At 37.0% G+C, this 18,825-nt stretch overlaps 1 protein-coding gene across 2 annotated transcripts; it reads left to right on the top strand.

Moving 5' to 3' along the window:
* Nucleotides 1–292: 292 nt before the first annotated feature.
* Nucleotides 293–17,693, top strand: ZNF438 (zinc finger protein 438). Of its 2 annotated transcripts, none has more exons than XM_030446292.1 (3): nucleotides 293–349; nucleotides 13,153–15,007; nucleotides 16,575–17,693. In XM_030446292.1, exons 1-3 carry the CDS (start codon nucleotides 322–324, stop codon nucleotides 17,182–17,184), a joined length of 2,493 nt encoding a protein of 830 aa, XP_030302152.1. In that variant the 5' UTR covers nucleotides 293–321; the 3' UTR covers nucleotides 17,185–17,693. The 2 variants fall into 2 exon arrangements, with proteins under 2 accessions (XP_030302152.1, XP_030302151.1); XM_030446291.1 differs by lacking the exon at nucleotides 293–349 and adding an exon at nucleotides 8,345–8,426.
* The last annotated feature ends 1,132 nt before the right edge of the window (nucleotides 17,694–18,825 follow it).

The following is an 18,825-nucleotide window of genomic DNA, read 5'->3' on the forward strand; positions in this document are numbered from 1 at the left end:
ACATGTCTTTTTTTCTGCCTTTAATTGAGATTATCAGTTACAGAAAGGTTAAGTTAGTTGTACCCAGTGTTGAAAGATGGAGAGTGGATGTAAGGGTATGTGTGATCCAGAGAAACCCTTGGGTTAAAACTCTGTTGGTGTTTTGTGTGAGGGATGAACACACTGGGATCCATTCTGGAATTTAATTTTGGAAAACTATTGCCACTGTCCTACTTTTTTTTTTTTTTTTTTTTTTTTTGTAGTTTCTGAAAAATTATCAGAACTTCTAAGCATCTGTATTTCTTCTTTCTAGGCACGTTGTTTTAACTATTAAAGGGCATAATGCAGAATCCTTTAACTTTTTCTGCAGGTATAGTATACTTTCTATACTTCTTTTGAGAAATTAAATGCTTATGATTCAAAATGTGGAAGAAATATCATTAATCACTGTATAGCTCATATCTGCTATATTCTATCCTGGTATGTTTTGATTTGCTTTGTTTCTTTTAAACAAGCCGTTATACTGCAGCATTTATCACTTTAAACAATTGCAATAGCTAAAATTATGTTCTTCTATAGGACATTTCTGATTACTCTTACCATCTGTAGTTGACAGTTGAAATGTATAAATCTGCTTCTTGTTTGATTCAGGAAAACAAGTGTTCAGGGCTTATTACATTTTAAAAAATCTCATCTATTTGAAAATCATTGTCATGTTTTACCCCCATATAATTGGGGGTCAAATCTATGTGCAAGTTATGGTACAAGACTAGCATAAACAAGAAGATAAATATTTTCTAAATATAATCTTAGATCTTTAAATTGTAGGTCCCTTTTCTAAGATTTCTATCCTACTAATAGTTTTTGTGTTTAACTATATTTCTTCTATATTTTGTGTCTTCAGAGTCGTCATTTACTGATACAGTTTTCAGCAGGGGTAGTGAATTTTTACCCTTGTTATTAGTAAGGATATTTATACTGCAAATGTGTATTCCCAAGCCTCTAAATGTGCAGCCATAACTTTAATTTCCTTTTCCTTTTGATCTGTGTCACAGTGCTAATATTTAAATATGATTTCTAACTTGAATGTCATTTTTAATTATACTTCTTAAATGTGGGTGAATGTTTGATGGATGTGACATAAGCTCTAATGGACGTTTCAGAACCTTGCAGGTTGTCAGTTAACTTTTCATTGTTAGTAGTTATTTTAATTAAGGAAAGCACTATATACTACTTAACTTGAAACCCTGAGCTTTAACTGTCACATAAGTTTATATTTTACCTGTTTTTTGAAGACAGTGTTTTCATGATTCTGTAAGAATTCTGAGGAAGGTGTTCCAGGAGGATGTCACACAAATCGATGAGTTCTTTGTCTAATGGGCCTGTTCTTCCAAGGGAGATGGTACTTATGTTGTGTAAAGACATCCACCCTGCGGTGTGCCCTACATCTGTATGCTTATGACTGGAATACTTCATCCTAATACTTAAAAGCCTTAGTTTATTTTTACCATTAAAAATAAGAATTTGACTACTGTTGTAGTCAAACTGAATGTGTTACCCTTATGTTAAGCCATTTCTGAATAACGGGAGGAGAACTTAGACTGTGAAGCTGTTTGCAAATTTGAAACTGTTAAGTAAGATTTTTTGGAAGGCTTTTTTTCCTAAACAAAAATCCATTCCAGTCAGTATTGTATTATCAGCTTGCACCCAGAGTGAATCATAAGAGCCATTTTGTAAACTTTTGGAAGTGAGGTTTCATGTTAGAAATAAAACCATATCAAGGGCTATAGAAGTGTGAAGCCATGATAATTCTACAAATGTACTACTTTCAGCATATTTTTCTTTTACTGTCACTCTTTCTTGTCCTCATATCAAACATCACTTTTGTTTCTTAGATGTGCTACAACACTTTGAAAGTATTGAGGCTGTTACCAATTTGTGATGATTTATGTACAACTATATTGTTAGTACATTTCTTAAACAGAAAATATCTGAAAATAAATGGTATTGGAAATAGGACCTATCCATCAGTTACAGTTAGTATAGCATTTTTCTCAGTCTTTCTATACTTTGAAAGAGCTACTTGAGGATGGAAGTAATGGTTAGTGCAAGTTCTTCAAGTGAAAGTAAAAGCCTTTCACAGCTACCATTTGTGAAGTAATAACAGGAGTTCTGCAACTTGCAACCCAGAACAATTATATTTTTCTCAATTTGAAATATTTTATAAGAAAGATGGTTATCATTTATGTAACAAGCAATTTTAACTCCATGTTCAAACATATGCATTTTTCTGAAAAATTATAAATATTTAACTTCCAGGATTTATTTTTTTCCTAGGAATTATGAAATCATAATTGAAGAGTCATTCTGTCATTCACACTCATATTTGCTGTTGAGCAAGGGCTTCATGATCACATAAAATACCAGTGTGCCTTAGAGAACTGAAATACCTTTGGCGTTGCCAGATTCAAAAAATGTTATTATTAAATTACTCTAACATGAAAGAATTGTGTGTCTTACGCAATTATTGTGCAAAATGCAAGTCTGTCCCGGTTTATCTAGGAATTTGTTTAATAAATGTTTGTCTTTTTAAAATGCACATCAGAAAAGTATATCACAAGTTGAAATCATAGTTTTGCTCTTAGGCTATGTTTATTTTATTTTTTAGAAAATCATACAATTTGTTAAGAAGTCATTGTAGAGTTTGGTACATTTTTTATCTGTGTTAGTATGGTCATCTGGTGCTTGGAGATCTCAAACTTCAATTAGCTATGTAAATGTGTTTCTTAGCATCAACTCTCACTTTGCTGGAACCCCTGCTGCCTTTATATCATTAACATAAATGCAGGTGCAAATAGCATTTATGTACTTTGATAGAAAGCAGTTGGAGACATTTCACTGTGGGACACAGCACTTTCAGATTGTGTACATCTGTTCAAATAATGTACCCAAGCCAGTGACATGAATGCAAGGATAGAAACATCTGCCCCTGAGACCATTTGCCATACAGCAGATGCTTGCATCTTTATTTATGCAGATGGTTTGTGTGATGGGCTGAGCAATGATGAAAGCAAGAAAGTTTGACAAAGATTTCAGGGTATTGCTTGGGATGGGAAAATATGCTGGTAACAGGGCTTCATTTTCAGATGTCTACCAAAAGAACATCTGTTTTAAATACTGTTGGTTTTAGTAACGTGGACCTGTTATTTGGGATTTTAATGCGATTCACATAAAATCAGTAATGGATTATTTAAAAAAGAAAAAGTAATTATTGCAGAAAAAGTTGTCCTGCAGTTGCAGGATACTGAGGAGTTTAACAGAAGTGATTACTTTAAGCAGAAAAGCCCAACTACTTTGCTTCCAGGTGTTCAGAAGCTCACACAGAGCACAGGGCTGACTCGTGGGGCTGTGCTGGAATCGCGGTGCAGGAGCTGCTGGGGGTTGTGTGGTGCAGGCGGCATCTGGGGCTTCCGCAATAGGCGCCGCGTTAAAGCATCACCAGGTGGCTTAACCTGATTTTTGTCTGGAAACGTGCGTGGCAGGGTCTAACCTGGACTGGCACGGAAGGAGCAGAAAGTGTCCCGGGGTGGCCGGAGGCAGCGGTGATGGGCGCCCGACTCCCCCTGCTGGGGGCTCCTCGGTCTGCCCGCCCACCCCAGGGGCCCGGCGGGGCGAGCGGGGCTGGACCGGCACCGCAGCACACGGAGAGCTGAGGGGCTCATCCTCCGCCTGCATCCCCTCGTGTGCTGGCAGCCGTCGCAGGGGGTTGCAGGTATCACTTATCGGTTCCTTTACAGCACGCCCAGGACCTTTTGAGAACCGTTGCTGCCTTTAAACACAGGGGTTATCACGGGCAAGCTCAGCAATGTCAATAAGCATTGCAAATAATTGTAATTATACACAGGAGGAGGCCAGACATTCAGATACTCTAATTTAAACTGTTTTCTGCTTCATTCCACTGCCAGAATGGCCCAGCTATGTTCAGGTTCAGCAGCAAGTGATAATTTTATGTGTTCTGAAAACCAGTGTCTTCCTAGCAAGGACCATAATCTTTCTCAGTTGTTTTTTACTTTTCCTCTGGTATTTTGGGATGGATCTGTCTTTGAAAAAAAGAATCTATTTGCAAGTACTGTGGAGCTCCTCTAATCTTTATTTTTGTTTTAATCCTTAGTGGAATTGGCTACAGGTGACTATGTTTTGCATATCTCATCCAGAGTGGTAGAGTCTTTCTGAGAAATTTGGGTTATGACAAAAGAAAAGGAGGGACAACTAGAGCACACAAAACCCCTGGACAGAGATTCCCCTGTCAAAAGTTAGAGCACTTAGGCAATTTTAAAAAGAAATGAGTTATTTACAAAATCCCTCAGAAAAACTGTCCAACTGCCATCTAAGTTTAACCATGTGTTCTGGCCCATTGGAGAATGATAAACCCTGTGTATAGTTCATACTGCAGTACTCAAAATAGGCCAGGCCAATTCTGACAGTCTTGTAATCCTCTGTTCATCTTTGATGAGGAAGCACTTCCTGAGGTTTGTACTATGGGAGTCACCATACACATGTTCAAGTAAAATGTATTTGCTCTGTTGAGCCAAAGTGGTGAATTAGTTGTTTTCTCTTCAGAGAAAAAAGTGCTTTGAACTTCAAAAAAAGTGGTAGTCTATAAAAGAAATACCTTTTTTTTTTTTTCTCTTCTGTTGTGGTCTCTATTTGAACATCAGTATTTGCAAAAAAAAATTTTTAGAAGTAAGAGGCTTGATTCCCTTACTGCAATCAGATGTACGTGTTTTCTGTCCCATGAAGGAAAGGGAGGAGGCTTGAACTCTCATAGTAAGACAAAGGCAGATTCTGTTCTCAGCTTATTTGAAAGGGGAGCAAGAGTCTAGTCAGAAAATATTTCATTATTCAGACATTATATGGTTCTACTTGACCTTTTTTGTGCTGCATAGTTTATGAAGAATTCTGCATTTGTTTTTATAGCAGACCTGCACTTTAGGGAAAAAAAGTCTATTAATTATCAATTAGATTAGCCATTAGGTTGATGTGATCATGATAATCATTTAAAAAAGGACTTCATGTAATCATTGACTTTATAGCAAATAAATTGCTGTTTAGGCCCAGATCCTCCTTAAAGCTCTCTAAAAAAAATTTCAACTGGAAGTTTCCCTAGAAAATAATTTTTTTAAATCCAGTTATTATCTTTTTTTTTTTTTTGACTGTGCTGTTTATCCCCACCTTCTAAAGTACTTTATGAATTACAAGTTTATGACCAGTGGTTCCATCACCTCCCTTCCGCTATTTTCTGAACAATGAGTTCCCCCAAGTGGCTGTGGCACTGAAGCCTTACTTTGCAAATATCCAGAGACTGTGTCCTCTGTGAATCAGAATGACTGAGCAAAACTGACAAAAATGGATTTGCAGTATACTAAAATATTTTCCATTCTCTGCAACTAAGTCCTGTCAAAGCAGCATGGTTTCTAGATAATGCCCGTGAAGTGTGGTTGGTTGCTGAAGCTAGTAGAGCCATGTAGAAGCAGAAACACTGTCTCTGATGATAAATCTAGCAGTCTCTCAGACACAAGGTCCATGCTAAAGCAAAAAATAACCAGTTTTCATCCTTAATAGTTATTTTTGTGGTTGCAGAGGTCAGGCACCATTTTGAGCCTCTAGATTTATCTGCATAAACCTTACTCTTAAGTCCTTTTCTTGTCACAATGAGAATAATCTGTGTGTGATTTCTTCATCTCTAAAAGTGGGAAAAGTTATTAATAATTACAGGTGCTTTATGTCTAGCTCTCTTTATGTCTGTTTTCATTTCTTGACATCAAAATATTTTTATCTGCTTAATACCTATTAATTAGGTAAACCTTAATACGAAATGAGTAGAGTAGCTTATAACTTGAAAGACTGCCTTCCAAAAAAAAAAAAAAGGAAAGCTTTTAAAGTTCACGAACATTACATGAGGAGTGTTAAGAGAACATATGGATCTGCTAATAAATATATTCTGGTATCATTGGATAAGATTGTATAAAAATCTCTTTTATACATATATATATATATATTCTGACTTCCAAGACTTTCTTCCTTTATATAATAGCACAGAAATGGCTTTTTTAATAGGAGGTTGTGTTCAAGTCTCTCATTGCCCATATTTTATGTAAGGAGTTGCTTTTGAATATTGATTAACCTACATGGCACTCATACATTCGATGTTGCAACTCAAAAAGTTTACATCAAATCTGTTGTCCACTTGTTATTCCTTACCAAAACAGGTTTTCATACGTATTTTTTAACCTTACTTGTGGGAAATCTAAATCTATGAGAAATCCAAAATTATGTCTGAGATTAATCTTGTTGCTAATGCAGATAGTATAGTATCTAGATCCATTGATTTCTGGATGTGTTTAACAGACCTGCTTTTGTATGGGCATTTTTTTATGTTGTGCTTTTCTCTGAGAACAGAGATACAGGAGCCAAGATATTAGTGAAATTGTATTGGCAGAAAAAAAGCCTTAATTGCAGAAAGAAACCTTAAACAGAATCATAGAATGGTTTGGGTTGGAAGACACCTTAAAGGTCATCTAGTCCAACCCCTCTGCAGTGATTGTGGTTATCACCAACTAGATCAGATTCCTCAGAACCTTGTCCAACCTGACCTTAAATGTTTCCAAGGATGGGGCATCTACCACCTCTCTGGACAACTTGAGGTAGTGTTTCAGTACCCTCATGATAAAAGTTGTTTTCGTTTTATCTAGCCTGAATCTACCCCAGATGTGGGTTGGCTCTCTTAGTTTAAAATGGTTATGCCTTGTCTTACACCTCTTGTCTTTAGTACCTAAAGACTTTAAAGCAAAGTCCTTTCTGAACGATAAAATGCTTAGTGCACAACTAGGAAATCACATTGATGCTTATATAAGAATTAATTATGAATATCTCTAAAGAGGTGTACTATTCCCTTTCGGAACTTTAGTAGAAAATTTGGTCTTGTTCCTCCTGTGGTGTACCAGAGGATATTTTCTGAGCATATTTGTACATTCTATATCTTACTGTTTGTGTGAATGATGTACTGTGATTTTCCAATCTTGCATTAGAATTTTTCATTATATATTTTATTTTTCAAGTCTATTTTAAATTGCGCAAAGAGGCTCCTTTGCAGACATAGTTTATTACTCTTTAAAAATAAGCACTAAAAAGGTAAGAAATGCAAGTTATGGGTTATTCCCTGTGGCTTAAATGCTTCCTTCCATATCATGTGTAATAGTAATGTTGTTACCCATCTGAAGTCTGTGTTTAATTCCCATATCCCATCCTGACTCTTTGGCCTAGATATTTTCCAAATCTCATTTCTAGTTTTCTTGCCTTTTTCCTACTTGCCCTATATACATATATATATATATATATATGTATCATAGTTTCTCTTCCATACTGTCAGCTCAGCTATTAAAGAGATACGGAGAGGCCCTCTCCTTGTTCCAATTTAGTTGTCTGGACCTGAAGCTGTAGTTCTAGGAAAAATCCAGCCCAGCCTAAAGCAGGAGCACACTCAATGGAATGTAATCATTGGAAAAATTAGATGCTTAAAAGTGTCTCTTGAGCTCATGCCAAGGCCTTACCACTTGGCCAAATTTGGGCAGCAGGAGACATTGCTGTGTCAAGGTATTTGTCTATTGCACAGAGGTGTAACTAGATTAGGTTGGTTTTTTTTTTTTTTTTTAAATGCAGACTTACCTGTGGATGGCATTTTCTGTTGAAATCTGTTTGAGAAAATGATGAGACAAATACCCAGAACAGAAAATTCTACCCAAATAGTTACTATTAGGCAAAGATAGAAATAGCTGCAAATTAATTGTTATAATGGATAGCATTGGTCACGCCTGATTTGTAGGTGTTATTGCCAACCTTACTTCATATAGATGTGTGGCTTTGTTTTGAGCACAGAAAGCCAGATTTTATCTTCTGAATATTTGCAGTTCCATTGATTTACAGGGGATTACAGAAAGTGTAAATCAGTAGAGAACTGAACCTTCATTTTTCTGAGCTTTTTGTTCTGCTGCTGTTGACTGTCTGCCATGACACTGAAGCTAAAGCATCCCATCTGTTTACCACATTAACCAGCTTTACTCAATTATTAAGCTATTACCTTGCATTTGGTGTGCAATATATTAGTTTTTAAAATATTTTTTTGAGGAGAAAAGTGGCAAAGAGCAAGAAGCAGTAGCTTTCTTAATGCACCAACTAGAAGTTAGTCTTTTACATTATCATTTTATATTGTCTTTTTCTAGTTTTTGTTGGTCTGGGGGGTTGATTGTGACTTTTTGTCCTGGGATCTATTTATAACTGACTGAAGCACTTTTGCAGGTGGTGTTTTTTTGCATGCTAATCCTGCAGAGAACAGAGTATGCTGGGTCAGCGAAACCAAGAAACTTGTGCTGGAAAGACAGTATCCACAGGTATTTAGTGTGTATGGAGATTTGGCAAAATGAATGATTAGCTATAATTGACAGAAATAAAGCTAGTATTGTCTATTAGATAGGGTTTTTTTTAGATAGCATTTTTTTCTTTCCTGCAGAATGGATACTCTTCCTGGCAAAGTCAGCAAAAGATTCTGCACTGTAAACATGCATTTAATAAAATAGTTAATTTATCTTTTTCATCTGTATTCTGCTTTTCTCTTAAATACATATTTGCATGAGTGAAGTGGTCTACAAGGATCATTTAAAAAATCAACGCTATTACATAGTGGTTTCTGGCACTTTGGTGGTTTATTTTAATGTTCAAAATAGGCCAGATTAGTGGGGAAAATGAAATTTCTTCTGGTGCTTTCTGCAATGTCTGGAGTAGACTAGACTTGAATGACTGAAAAAGGGAACTATGAATCAACAGCAGGCCTGTGGAAGACTGTCATTCCACCAAAGGACTCTTCCCAGCATGGCTATATCAGAGACTGATGCATCATTGATGATTTTTTTTTCTTTTTCTGATTTGATACTTGTAGGTAGTACCATGGTAACCATTAATCTTTTAACAGAGACTTTTAAAGTAAATGGATTGCATTGCGTTTGTGCTTAATTGTCTATAACTGTCTACCTTTTGCCCCAGCTGCATGCCTGTTTGAAAGACTGAGTTCAAAATGAGGTTCATGTCATTCAGATACTAAGTCTGATGTTTTTGTTAGGTTTATTCTTAATGAAAATTGTAGAGAATGTATAAAACCTGTTGCCTTTCAGTGAAGAACCTGTAGACTAAGTTGTAGAAAGAATATTGTCTAAAATGAAGGGCCATCCTCAAAAATGCCATTGCAGAGCCTTCCTTAACTGAAAGGTCCCTTTCCTAGATGCAAGGCTTGGGTTTGTATAGGAATGAAGGTTTTTCCTCAGGTCACAACTGACAACTTGAAATGAGTCCTTTGAAACAGAGACAAGAATAATCTGGAAGGTGGTGTGGACTGCAAGTGGAAGGTCCCTGATAGATGCATTGTAAGTTTCCAAGTGGCCCTCTGGTATAGGGAGTGCCAGAACATATTCAAGCATTTCAGTGTCAGGGTGCTGAATCCATGAATTACTGTAGCAATCACTGTGTGCAAAGGAAATTATTGAAACTTTTTGCCAAGCATAAACAGGAAAAATAATTCTGGTCACTGAAGATTGATGGTAACCGTGGGTGGGGTCAGTAGGACCTTTGGTGTGCAAATTGGCTGATTGCTTTTTCCTGATCAAATAGTTTTCCACCAGTTCTTCCAATTAGCTTTCCCTGTCCACAAGCAAAATCCTAGCAGTCTGAAGGATAGCCAGACTGCATCTACCCCAAATCTATGTTTAGACACTGGCTAAGGAGCTTAACTACAGCAGTTCCATTGGATGTGAGGGAAATATAGAGCTCAGTATCCTTTGCTTACCAGAGGCACTGTAATGAAGATTTCTGCACTAAACTGTCTGATATAAAGTTGACCAAAAATCCCCATGGTTGTACTGAAGGCTGATGCCAAATATGGGGTGACTGGATGATGTATTTACAATAAAATTACATTATCTGGTAAAGAGCATGTGTGTAAAAGTCCCTTCTCAAACAGGTGTGTCAATGCTTAGCACTGTATTAGCTGCATAAGAAGAATGTTGATCTAAACATGTTATTTCAAAGGTGATTTTGTGGTTGATATTCAGGAAGGTCTTGGCTTCTAGGATGGTGCTTTCTTGCATGGAGGAAGTATGTAGCAAGACTTTATTTAAATAAAAGTGATTTTACTTCCTAAATTTGCAATAGACAAGTCAATGTATGAGAAGCTTACACTTATTTTTAAAGGTAGTGTAGTGTACTATTTCTACAAATGCTTCCTCCTAAGCTCCAATACACAGTTCTTTTATGGTGGCTTGGCTGCCATTGTTGCACTTCTGTAGAGCTGGTATGTTCAAAGCAAAGCTTCCATCCTTTCCTTAACTCACATATTTGCTATCATTGGTTGGAGAGCGAGTGCCATGTAACCTGGAGTGTAAAGTAGCACAGGCAGCAGTCTGCTTTCCTGAGAAGTTCATTCAAACCAATGAATGAAGCCTCAAAATAAAAAGGCAGAGGTGCAAGACAGACATGGAGAATGGAAACTGCTGTGTGTTAAATATTGTGGCAAGATGAAAAACTGCTGATTCAGAAAAAGTCTTTAATATCAGCATATGGCAAGCATGATCTGGAAAATAAGAGCAGACTCTGTCTCATAAAAGAAAAATAAACTTGTTCTGTGATCTACTATATTTAAGATGTACAGTTTGACCTGTAACTAGCATTGAAGTTCAGAGTTTGGTTAATGATTACATTATTTTACATAATTTTATTGTACTTCTCAGAAGCTCTTTTAAAGTGTTTAATAAAGAGCAGAAACAAGAATATACCCTGAAAGAAACAAAAAATACTCTGAGTATTATTAGCAGTCTCAGTAGTTGCAAAGCTAAGGTTTTCTGTATATTTAGTGATTGCAGATTGTTAAAAATGAAAGTTCTTAGTCGGAAGTAGTACATGTCCCTGACTTCTGGAGAATAAAAAGGGCTGTGGGGAAACAGAATTTTAAACTTACCATTTTTCTGTTTTTTCCAGGATGCACAAACTTGTAGGCCTGAACTTATCCCTGTGTATAGTAATCTTTACTTTGGAGCATAACTTCCAGATGTATGGTATTCCACTCTGCACAGAATACCTAGAAATTCTGGACATCTCTACAGACATGAAGCAGAAAGAAGGTTATGCTAGTGCCCAGTAATTTAACTTAATTGGGGGGATCATGAAGGTGCATAATAATATGCTAGGTGTTTGGTGCTCTAGATGGTAATAAAAGGATCAAACTTTTATTCCCTGCATAGTTGCTCTAGCAACCTGATGTAGGTGATAGTTTTGATAAGCATCAGACTTACTGTGTATGAACTGTAGAGTTTGGATGTGATTGCTGAGTGGATCTAAGATGTCCTGAAGGCAGTAGAATTGCTGCACATGTGCATGCCATGAGAATGCACATATATCTGTCCATGAGTTCTGGTCATGAAATAAGATAGCTCTGAAACTTACAGTGCATGTTGCAAAGTTTGTAATGTCTTAAAAAGAATATCCAGGATTAAAATAAACTTACTAGTGATTCCAGTTTGGGTAGTAATTCACAGTTGCCTCTTTAAGTCCATAAACATTTATAAATGGGTTTGTAATACAAGGCTTTAAAATTATAAGGAATTGGGCCTTCCCTATGGAATTACCTTACTGCAATATTTTGAGATCCCAGCATTTTTTGTTACATGTTGTAAAAATTACATATTTACATAACATATTGGAACAGTAAGTGTGGCTACACCAGGGGAGGTTTAGTTTGGATGTCAGAAAGCACTTCCTCATGGAGAGGGTGATCAGGCATTGGAATGGACTGCCCAGGGAAGTGGTGGAGCTGCCACCCCTGGAGGTGTTTAAGGAAAGGCTGAATGTGGCACTTAGTGCCATGATCTAGCTGATGTGGTAGTGTTAGGTCATAGGCTGGACTTGATGATCTCAGAGGTCTTTTCCAGCCTCAATAAATCTGTGATTGTATTCAAATGGAATTCCTCTCTAAATTCCTCTCTAAAATTAATTTTTCTTACATTGTTGCCCTCCCAAATTATCTTTCTTCTTAGGATCTTTGTAGTTGAATTTTCACTGACTGAAATTGTTGGGAAAAATTTTTCTTCAGAAAACCTGTCCCAGTGTTTGGGAACTGAAAGTTGCAGTGGTTGAATTTTAGAGTGGATAATGAGGCTGTTACGTGACATGGTAGTGGCACAATTAATTATATCATAAAACTGTTTTATAGAGTGTCTGAGAGATCAGCACATATCTCTGCTGCTCAATGTGCTTCGTATCTTATACATTTTACCTTTTTCCCTTTTATTTGTTTTACTTATCTTCATATTCTTCTTTGCTAATAATGGTTGTGGCATTTAGCAACAGAAGTAGAAACAGAAAGGAATTGTGATACAAACATGATAAATTGCATCTTTCTAGAAGATATTTGAATAACTTATTACAGAAGTCCTGTTGTACATTGAAGGCGTGTAAGCAATGTGTGTGATTATTTAACAATGGTATCTCTTGTCTCACATCTGATTTTATTGCACATTATTTGCATGTTTTATAGCAATAATCTTTAAAGGCTTCATCAGATAAGCTTTGGTCTGTGTCTGATAAACACCACAAATTCTAAGTATTAAAGAAACTCTGACAGACAGCATGCCTCTGGTTGAGAGGGATGATCAGAGCAGCTGATCAGAATAGTTCTGCATCATAGAATTTAAGTCCTGTCCCTGCTTGTTCTTCTAGCTGAATATTGCCAGTATGCTGGTGCAGCTTTTCCAGAGCAGAAGTGTCTTATAATTGCATTTGTTCTGAAATGCCACTTAGTTTCTAACCTGGAATAAAGTATCCATTTAAGTTTAGATTAAGAGGGGTTTTTGGGTTTTTTACACATCTATATTCAAGCGTATTGTTCCAGGCCGTATGTTGGTTTTGCCCATGAAGCATCTGCAGTTCTAAACTTAATTTAGTCATCATTTAAACACCTAAATATTTTTAATAACTTTGTGTGTAATAGTATCCATTTGTATGGAGTTTTATTTTTGATATAGTGATTTTTTTAAAGGAAATACTGTATGTTATATCTTTTTTATATTATTACAGATAAACACAGATGCTCTTCGGATGTAATACAAGGTTTTCAGAAGAAAAGTCAGTTTAGGACCATTGCTCCAAAAATGGTACCAAAAACGTTAACTTCTGGAGTGGTTTCTTGTCTTCAGTCATCTTTGCCTGAGCAAAATACACCAACTTCAGCTGCAGGTTCTAAACAGCTGGTGGTACCAACTCAAAACTATGCTGTCATGCAGCTGGCTGGTCATGAGGGGACTTTTTCTCTGTTGGCCTTGCCATACGTTGCCCCTGCCCTAACGCAGCCAGTCCAGCACTCAAATGTCTCTCCCTCTGAAAACCTAAAGCTGCCTATTCCTAGGTATCAGTCTGTAAGAAATAAATTATTGAGTGACAAAAAACCAGCACAGATGCCTTTTCTGGCTGCACATAAGATTCCTACCAAAGCATCAATCTCATCACGGGCTGGCCCCATGACTACCTTAACTGAAGACTGTTCTGAAACTCGTCATAGTTCAGATTCAGCTGAGCAGATGATGCTGGCAGGCCGTGACTCAGCTGAAATTACAGTTGCCACATTAGTAAATAAAAGCAATTGTGTGGAATCTGCGTCTCCTTTATTGAATAAGACTGAAATAGCTAGTGGTAATGTTTCTGTACCATCTGTAGTTAAAAACTCTTTATCCAAGCCAGCAAGTACAATTAATCCCTTGAAACTAAGTCTGCACTCTACGAAGACAGCATCTGAAACCACAAGAGAGTCATTGCTAATATCTGAGAAACTAAAGGAAAAACCCACAAATTCTGCTAATTCTGTTGCTGTCCTGTCACCAGCAGTTTTTGGCAGTACAATACAGATGACTCCATCAGCACCAAAAGGAAAACTTCCTATTTTGCCTTACTCAAGGATAAAAAATTCAGCATTCTGTAAATCCAAGCACAATACTAGTGTTACGGATGCATCTGGTCCTTCACTAAGATCAGAGAGTGAAAAGATACCAGCCTCGGTGGAAACCTTTCATGTTCCTGCTAAAGCATCTGATAAGCGATCAGCTGTATCATTTTCACAAGTCCCCAAACAAACCACTCAGGAAAATACTTTCTCTCCATCCAGTAAAGCGGAGGTCGACAGTCTTAAAAAATTGAATGGTGCAGCCTCTAAAAGAAGAAGTATGAAAAGGAGAGCCCCAGATGATTTGTTAACTTTCCAGACCAAGCGAAAGAAATGCATCATTAATAAGTTTAGGGAAGGAAGAGAAAGGGTGAAAGCTGATCCACCTGAAGACAAAAAAGCAGAGGCAGTGAAAAAATACCGTAGCATTAGACCAAAGCCAGTGGTAGTTGTGCAGGCTTTTGCACCACTGACTTCTGCAGCAATAGTAGGGACACCATCTCCTGGCCATTTAGACCAGGATATTTTTTTAAATAGTTCACTTCCCAACAAATATTTAGGTTACAAGCATAGTGATGCTACACCAGCTAAATCAGGTGATTTAAGTAGCAATGCGGGTTCAACCATACCTAAGCCATCACATAAATGTCATGTTTGTAACCACATCTTCCAGTTTAAACACCATCTTCAGGACCACATGAACACCCACACGAACAAACGCCCCTACAGCTGCCGGATCTGCCGCAAAGCCTACATCCACTCCGGGAGCCTGAGCACACATATGAAGCTTCATCACAATGAAGGCAAACCCAAAAAACTTGTGTGTTGTGAGTTCTGTGCTAAAGTTTTTGGCCATGCAAAAGTATATTTTGGTCACCTAAGAGAAGTGCACAGGGTTGTTATCAGCATGGAGCCTTCTACTAGCAAGCAACAGCTGCAAGATGCATTAAAGAAGAGAGACACAAATATAAAAGAAGCAGAAGAAGCAACAGAGAGGTGAGTAGTTTAACTATAATTAGCAAATGCAAATGAATACGATTTCAGGCTGCCAGTGGAGGTTTGTAAAACTCACCATGATGAAAATTGTTGCTTTTTCCTTATCTTTTTTTCCTCTGCAGTGAGACACCTAATGGTTTAAAGCCATTAGACTATCCAGTCTGTTCTAGCTGACTTATTGAATACAAATTTCTATTGATATGTGAATATACAAAGTAATTTTGCATATATTCTAGTATTATCCTGCTAGCAGGATAATTTTGATTGTGACTTCTCACAAATAATATTTTTTTGATTGTGACTTCTCACAAATAATGTTTTTTCTGTTAATCTGAATGGTCTTCTGTGTTCTACCTATTTTGGGATTTCCCTAGAAGATAAGTGAACCCACTGCAATGAGTGCAAACAATTAATAATTCTGTGTTACTCCTTTTCCTTCCCTGGAGTGGTGTGAGATGATCTCTCTGGTCTATTTGTCATACTGCTCTTGCAATCCCTTAGCAAAGTAGAAAAGGTAACATTTTCCATATTAAGGGAGACAGAACATTCTTTCATCTCTGCATTATGATTTTGAGGTGAAATTTCTTCACAAAGTATAAATGTTGGCTTTTCTGTTTGTTCCCACTGTTGTATTTACATTCATTGAAGAACATTTTCATAAGCTCAGGGCTTTCACCTGGTGCCTCATGTGACCCTACTGTTCAGTTTTCCACGTCACCTTGCATAGCTCCATTCTCTGGGGCATCAGTTAGAAATTTTTAAGGTATTTAATGAAGAAACACTAGCACTTTTCCTTCAGCTTTACCAGCCTTTGTACAAATAATCATTTAGCTTATCTGTTTTGTTGGGTGTTATGCTTAATGTGTATAAACACACAGTATTTCCTTTTCATTTACATTGTGAGAAGGCTTCTGTGGAGGCCTTCTTTAGATTGGCTTAAACCAGGACTGTGCTAGCTCTGTGTGTGACTCCTTCCTTCACACTGCAGAGTTTTCCTTAATCAATGAGAGGGGCTGTCCATTTGTAAATTAGGTGTTTAAACATTTTTAAACCATGTTACGAAACAGGAAAAAAATAGAAACTTTGAAGTTTCCTCCTTGCCATCCTGGAGTGGGAGAAGAGACACATGGTTTTGCCATGAATTTAGATGAGAGTAAACAAGGTAGTTTCTCTTAGTATTATATGTCTCATATATCTCGACTAATTTTCACTTTTCTGTCACAGAAGTATTTGGATTGACCTCACTAAATAAAGAACTTAAATCATTATTAACCTTTTATTAAAATGTTTTTAAGACATTATTTCATCAAGGCTAATTCTGGAGGCAATTTTTAAACTTAGCAGTGTTGAAAAACCTTTGGTCTCACTTGTCTCCTACTTAGCCTTCTTTTATTTCTCTTTTTTTGTTGTTCCAAATAAACAAGATAACGTAGCAGCAGTGCCTGGTTTTAGTTGAAAGAATATTTTATGACTGTCATCTCTTGGAACTCAGAAGGACAGAAATTGCTGTCTCTATTCTGTGTATGGCTAATGCTGAAATAGTTCATATTTCATTTTCTTTTAACAGGGGAAATAAGTGCAATTTTGAGGACCTATTCCATAACCCAGAAGTGAAATTACAGATCAAATGCGGTCGATGCCTTTTTATTGCACAGTCTTTTGGTGAAATGAAGTTCCACTTACTGTGCTCTCATGGTGAAGAGATCCAGGGAAGAGTAAAGGAAGGGACTTTTCAAGGAAATAGAGGAACTAAGGGGGAAATGATCAAACATGCAAACCACTTCTGGAAACAGCGCAGCGAGAGAAGACATTTAGCAAAATGCAGTGCCCATGAGGAGGAGCTTTATGCTCTTCCAAAACTGAAAAGACAGATATATTTTCACCATCAAAATAATGTTGATATGTTACGTAAAAGCGAACTGACTCAGCCAGGAAGTAGTGACACAGCCAGGGAGATGCAAAACGTAGGTTTTGGTACACCAAGCAAAAAAATAGAAATTTGGTCTAAAGCAGGCTATAACTGCATTTTATGCAAACAGTTATTTGGAAGAAAAGATGATCTTTGTAACCATTGGCAGAGTCATCATAACTGTGAAGACCCTTCTACTTTATGGACAATTTTTAGTTCGTTATCAAAACAAGGAATTACTGAACTCTCCAATACTGGTGAATGTTGAAGCTCGACTCTACAAGACTATGAAAAACATCAACTACCTTACCAAATTTTTTATGGTTCTTTGCTATGTTGCTCAACTAATTCAACAGATGTATCACTTCAGAGGTTTGTTTTTTTGTTGTTACAGGGGTTTTTTTGTTTTGTTTTGGTTTTTAAGTTATGCTAACCCTTATTTTGTTAAATACAAAATGTATTTGTCCTGTAGCATCCCAAAGGCTCACATGCAAGCCAATCAGCAGCATGCAAATATGCAGTACTAATTGTTAACATCAAGGAAAAAGATTCTCAAGTTTAATTATACTGTACACACAGAAATAAATCTGTTTATATGAAGTAATCTCAATCTGGAATGAGATGACAAACCAGACATAAAGTGTAGCTTCAGTACCAACTGTGCTTCCAGATTTTAAGGTAAATCCATAGCTCCATGCAGTTCTCTGAATCATTTGAATGTGCATACATGTAGCTAGCCTTCAAGTGCTTTGTAATAAATAATTTAAGAGCTTTTAATTCTTGTATTCTTTATTTCAGTGCCTTTGACTATCTTCATTGCTTACAGGTTTGTTATTGGCAGGTCTCTTAGGTGGTACGTTCTTTCCTGGTACAGCAATTTGAATTTTTAAAGCAAGAAATATATGTATATATTTTTTTGCCTGTAGCTCTTTGGGCTGAAGATGAGTTAATTGGCACCCATGGAAATAAAAGCCTCAGAACTTGACTTTTATGTAAAAGAAAACTTATTTTAAAAAATAGTAATCTGTGGTGATTACAACTTTGACATTCTGCAGTAGACTGCATGTTTCACCCCAAACCTTTGGCATATTCCTTGTACCTCCTGTGACAGCAGCACTACTGCTGCCAGCACATTAGCACTCTAGCACTCATATATTGCTTTTGTACCTCAGCAATTAACCCAGTCTGTGGCTTTAAAGGGAAACTGCTCCTTCACTTCTAAGCCTATGGAACAAGAAATGAGTTTTTTTTCACTTGTGTTGCCAGATTGACTGGGCTAGAGGAATTGCATGCATCACTTTAGGCTACCAATATCAGAGGCCAGTAACAACCTTACCAGGCAGCCTGTGATGCTGGAGCAGTGCACACTGTGTCCCTGGCTACAGAGCAAGCAGAGTAAATGACCTTTGCAGCACATCTCCAAGGGGGAGCAGGTCAGTTCAGGCTGTAAGGAGATGGGGTTCTGGAGTTCAGTCTTGATGAAAAGATCATTGAACCATTACATCTAATTTGAAATTGGTTTTCAAACTGCTTTTACTTAAAGCTGTATGTACCTCTGAATTATTTTGGAAGCAGTAATGGAGGTGGCACAAGAAGTCACTGTATCTCACTGTTTGACAGAAGTCTACCCATGTCTTCCTGATCAAGCTCTAACGGATGGGTTGCAAGGATGAAGGAGTCATTCCTCAAATGTCCTGGGTGGCTTCTTACTGTTTTGTAAAAAATTGCGGTGATGAGAGTGTGAGAAGACATCTAAAAATGCTGGGTTTTCTGAGTGGAATTCCACAAGATATTGCATTATTCTGTGTATTCATTTTGTTTTTAAAGAGTAAAGACAGTTTTTGTAATAGTTTTGAATGTGATTTCTTGTTGTATGGTGCTTTATCCTGGAGTTGAACTATAAGACTGG

The sequence above is a fragment of the Calypte anna genome, chromosome 2 (genome assembly GCF_003957555.1).
Source record: "Calypte anna isolate BGI_N300 chromosome 2, bCalAnn1_v1.p, whole genome shotgun sequence".
Classification (NCBI taxonomy): Eukaryota; Metazoa; Chordata; class Aves; order Apodiformes; family Trochilidae; genus Calypte; species Calypte anna.

Excerpts from the sequence above, each read along its gene's own strand:
- ZNF438 (XM_030446291.1), top strand. The coding sequence starts at position 8,375 with ATGCTGGGTCAGCGAAACCAAGAAACTTGTGCTGGAAAGACAGTATCC. Across the intron at positions 8,427-13,152 it reads TGGAAAGACAGTATCCACAG|ATAAACACAGATGCTCTTCG; the intron begins GTATTTAGTGTG and ends ATATTATTACAG. Across the intron at positions 15,008-16,574 it reads GCAGAAGAAGCAACAGAGAG|GGGAAATAAGTGCAATTTTG; the intron begins GTGAGTAGTTTA and ends TTCTTTTAACAG.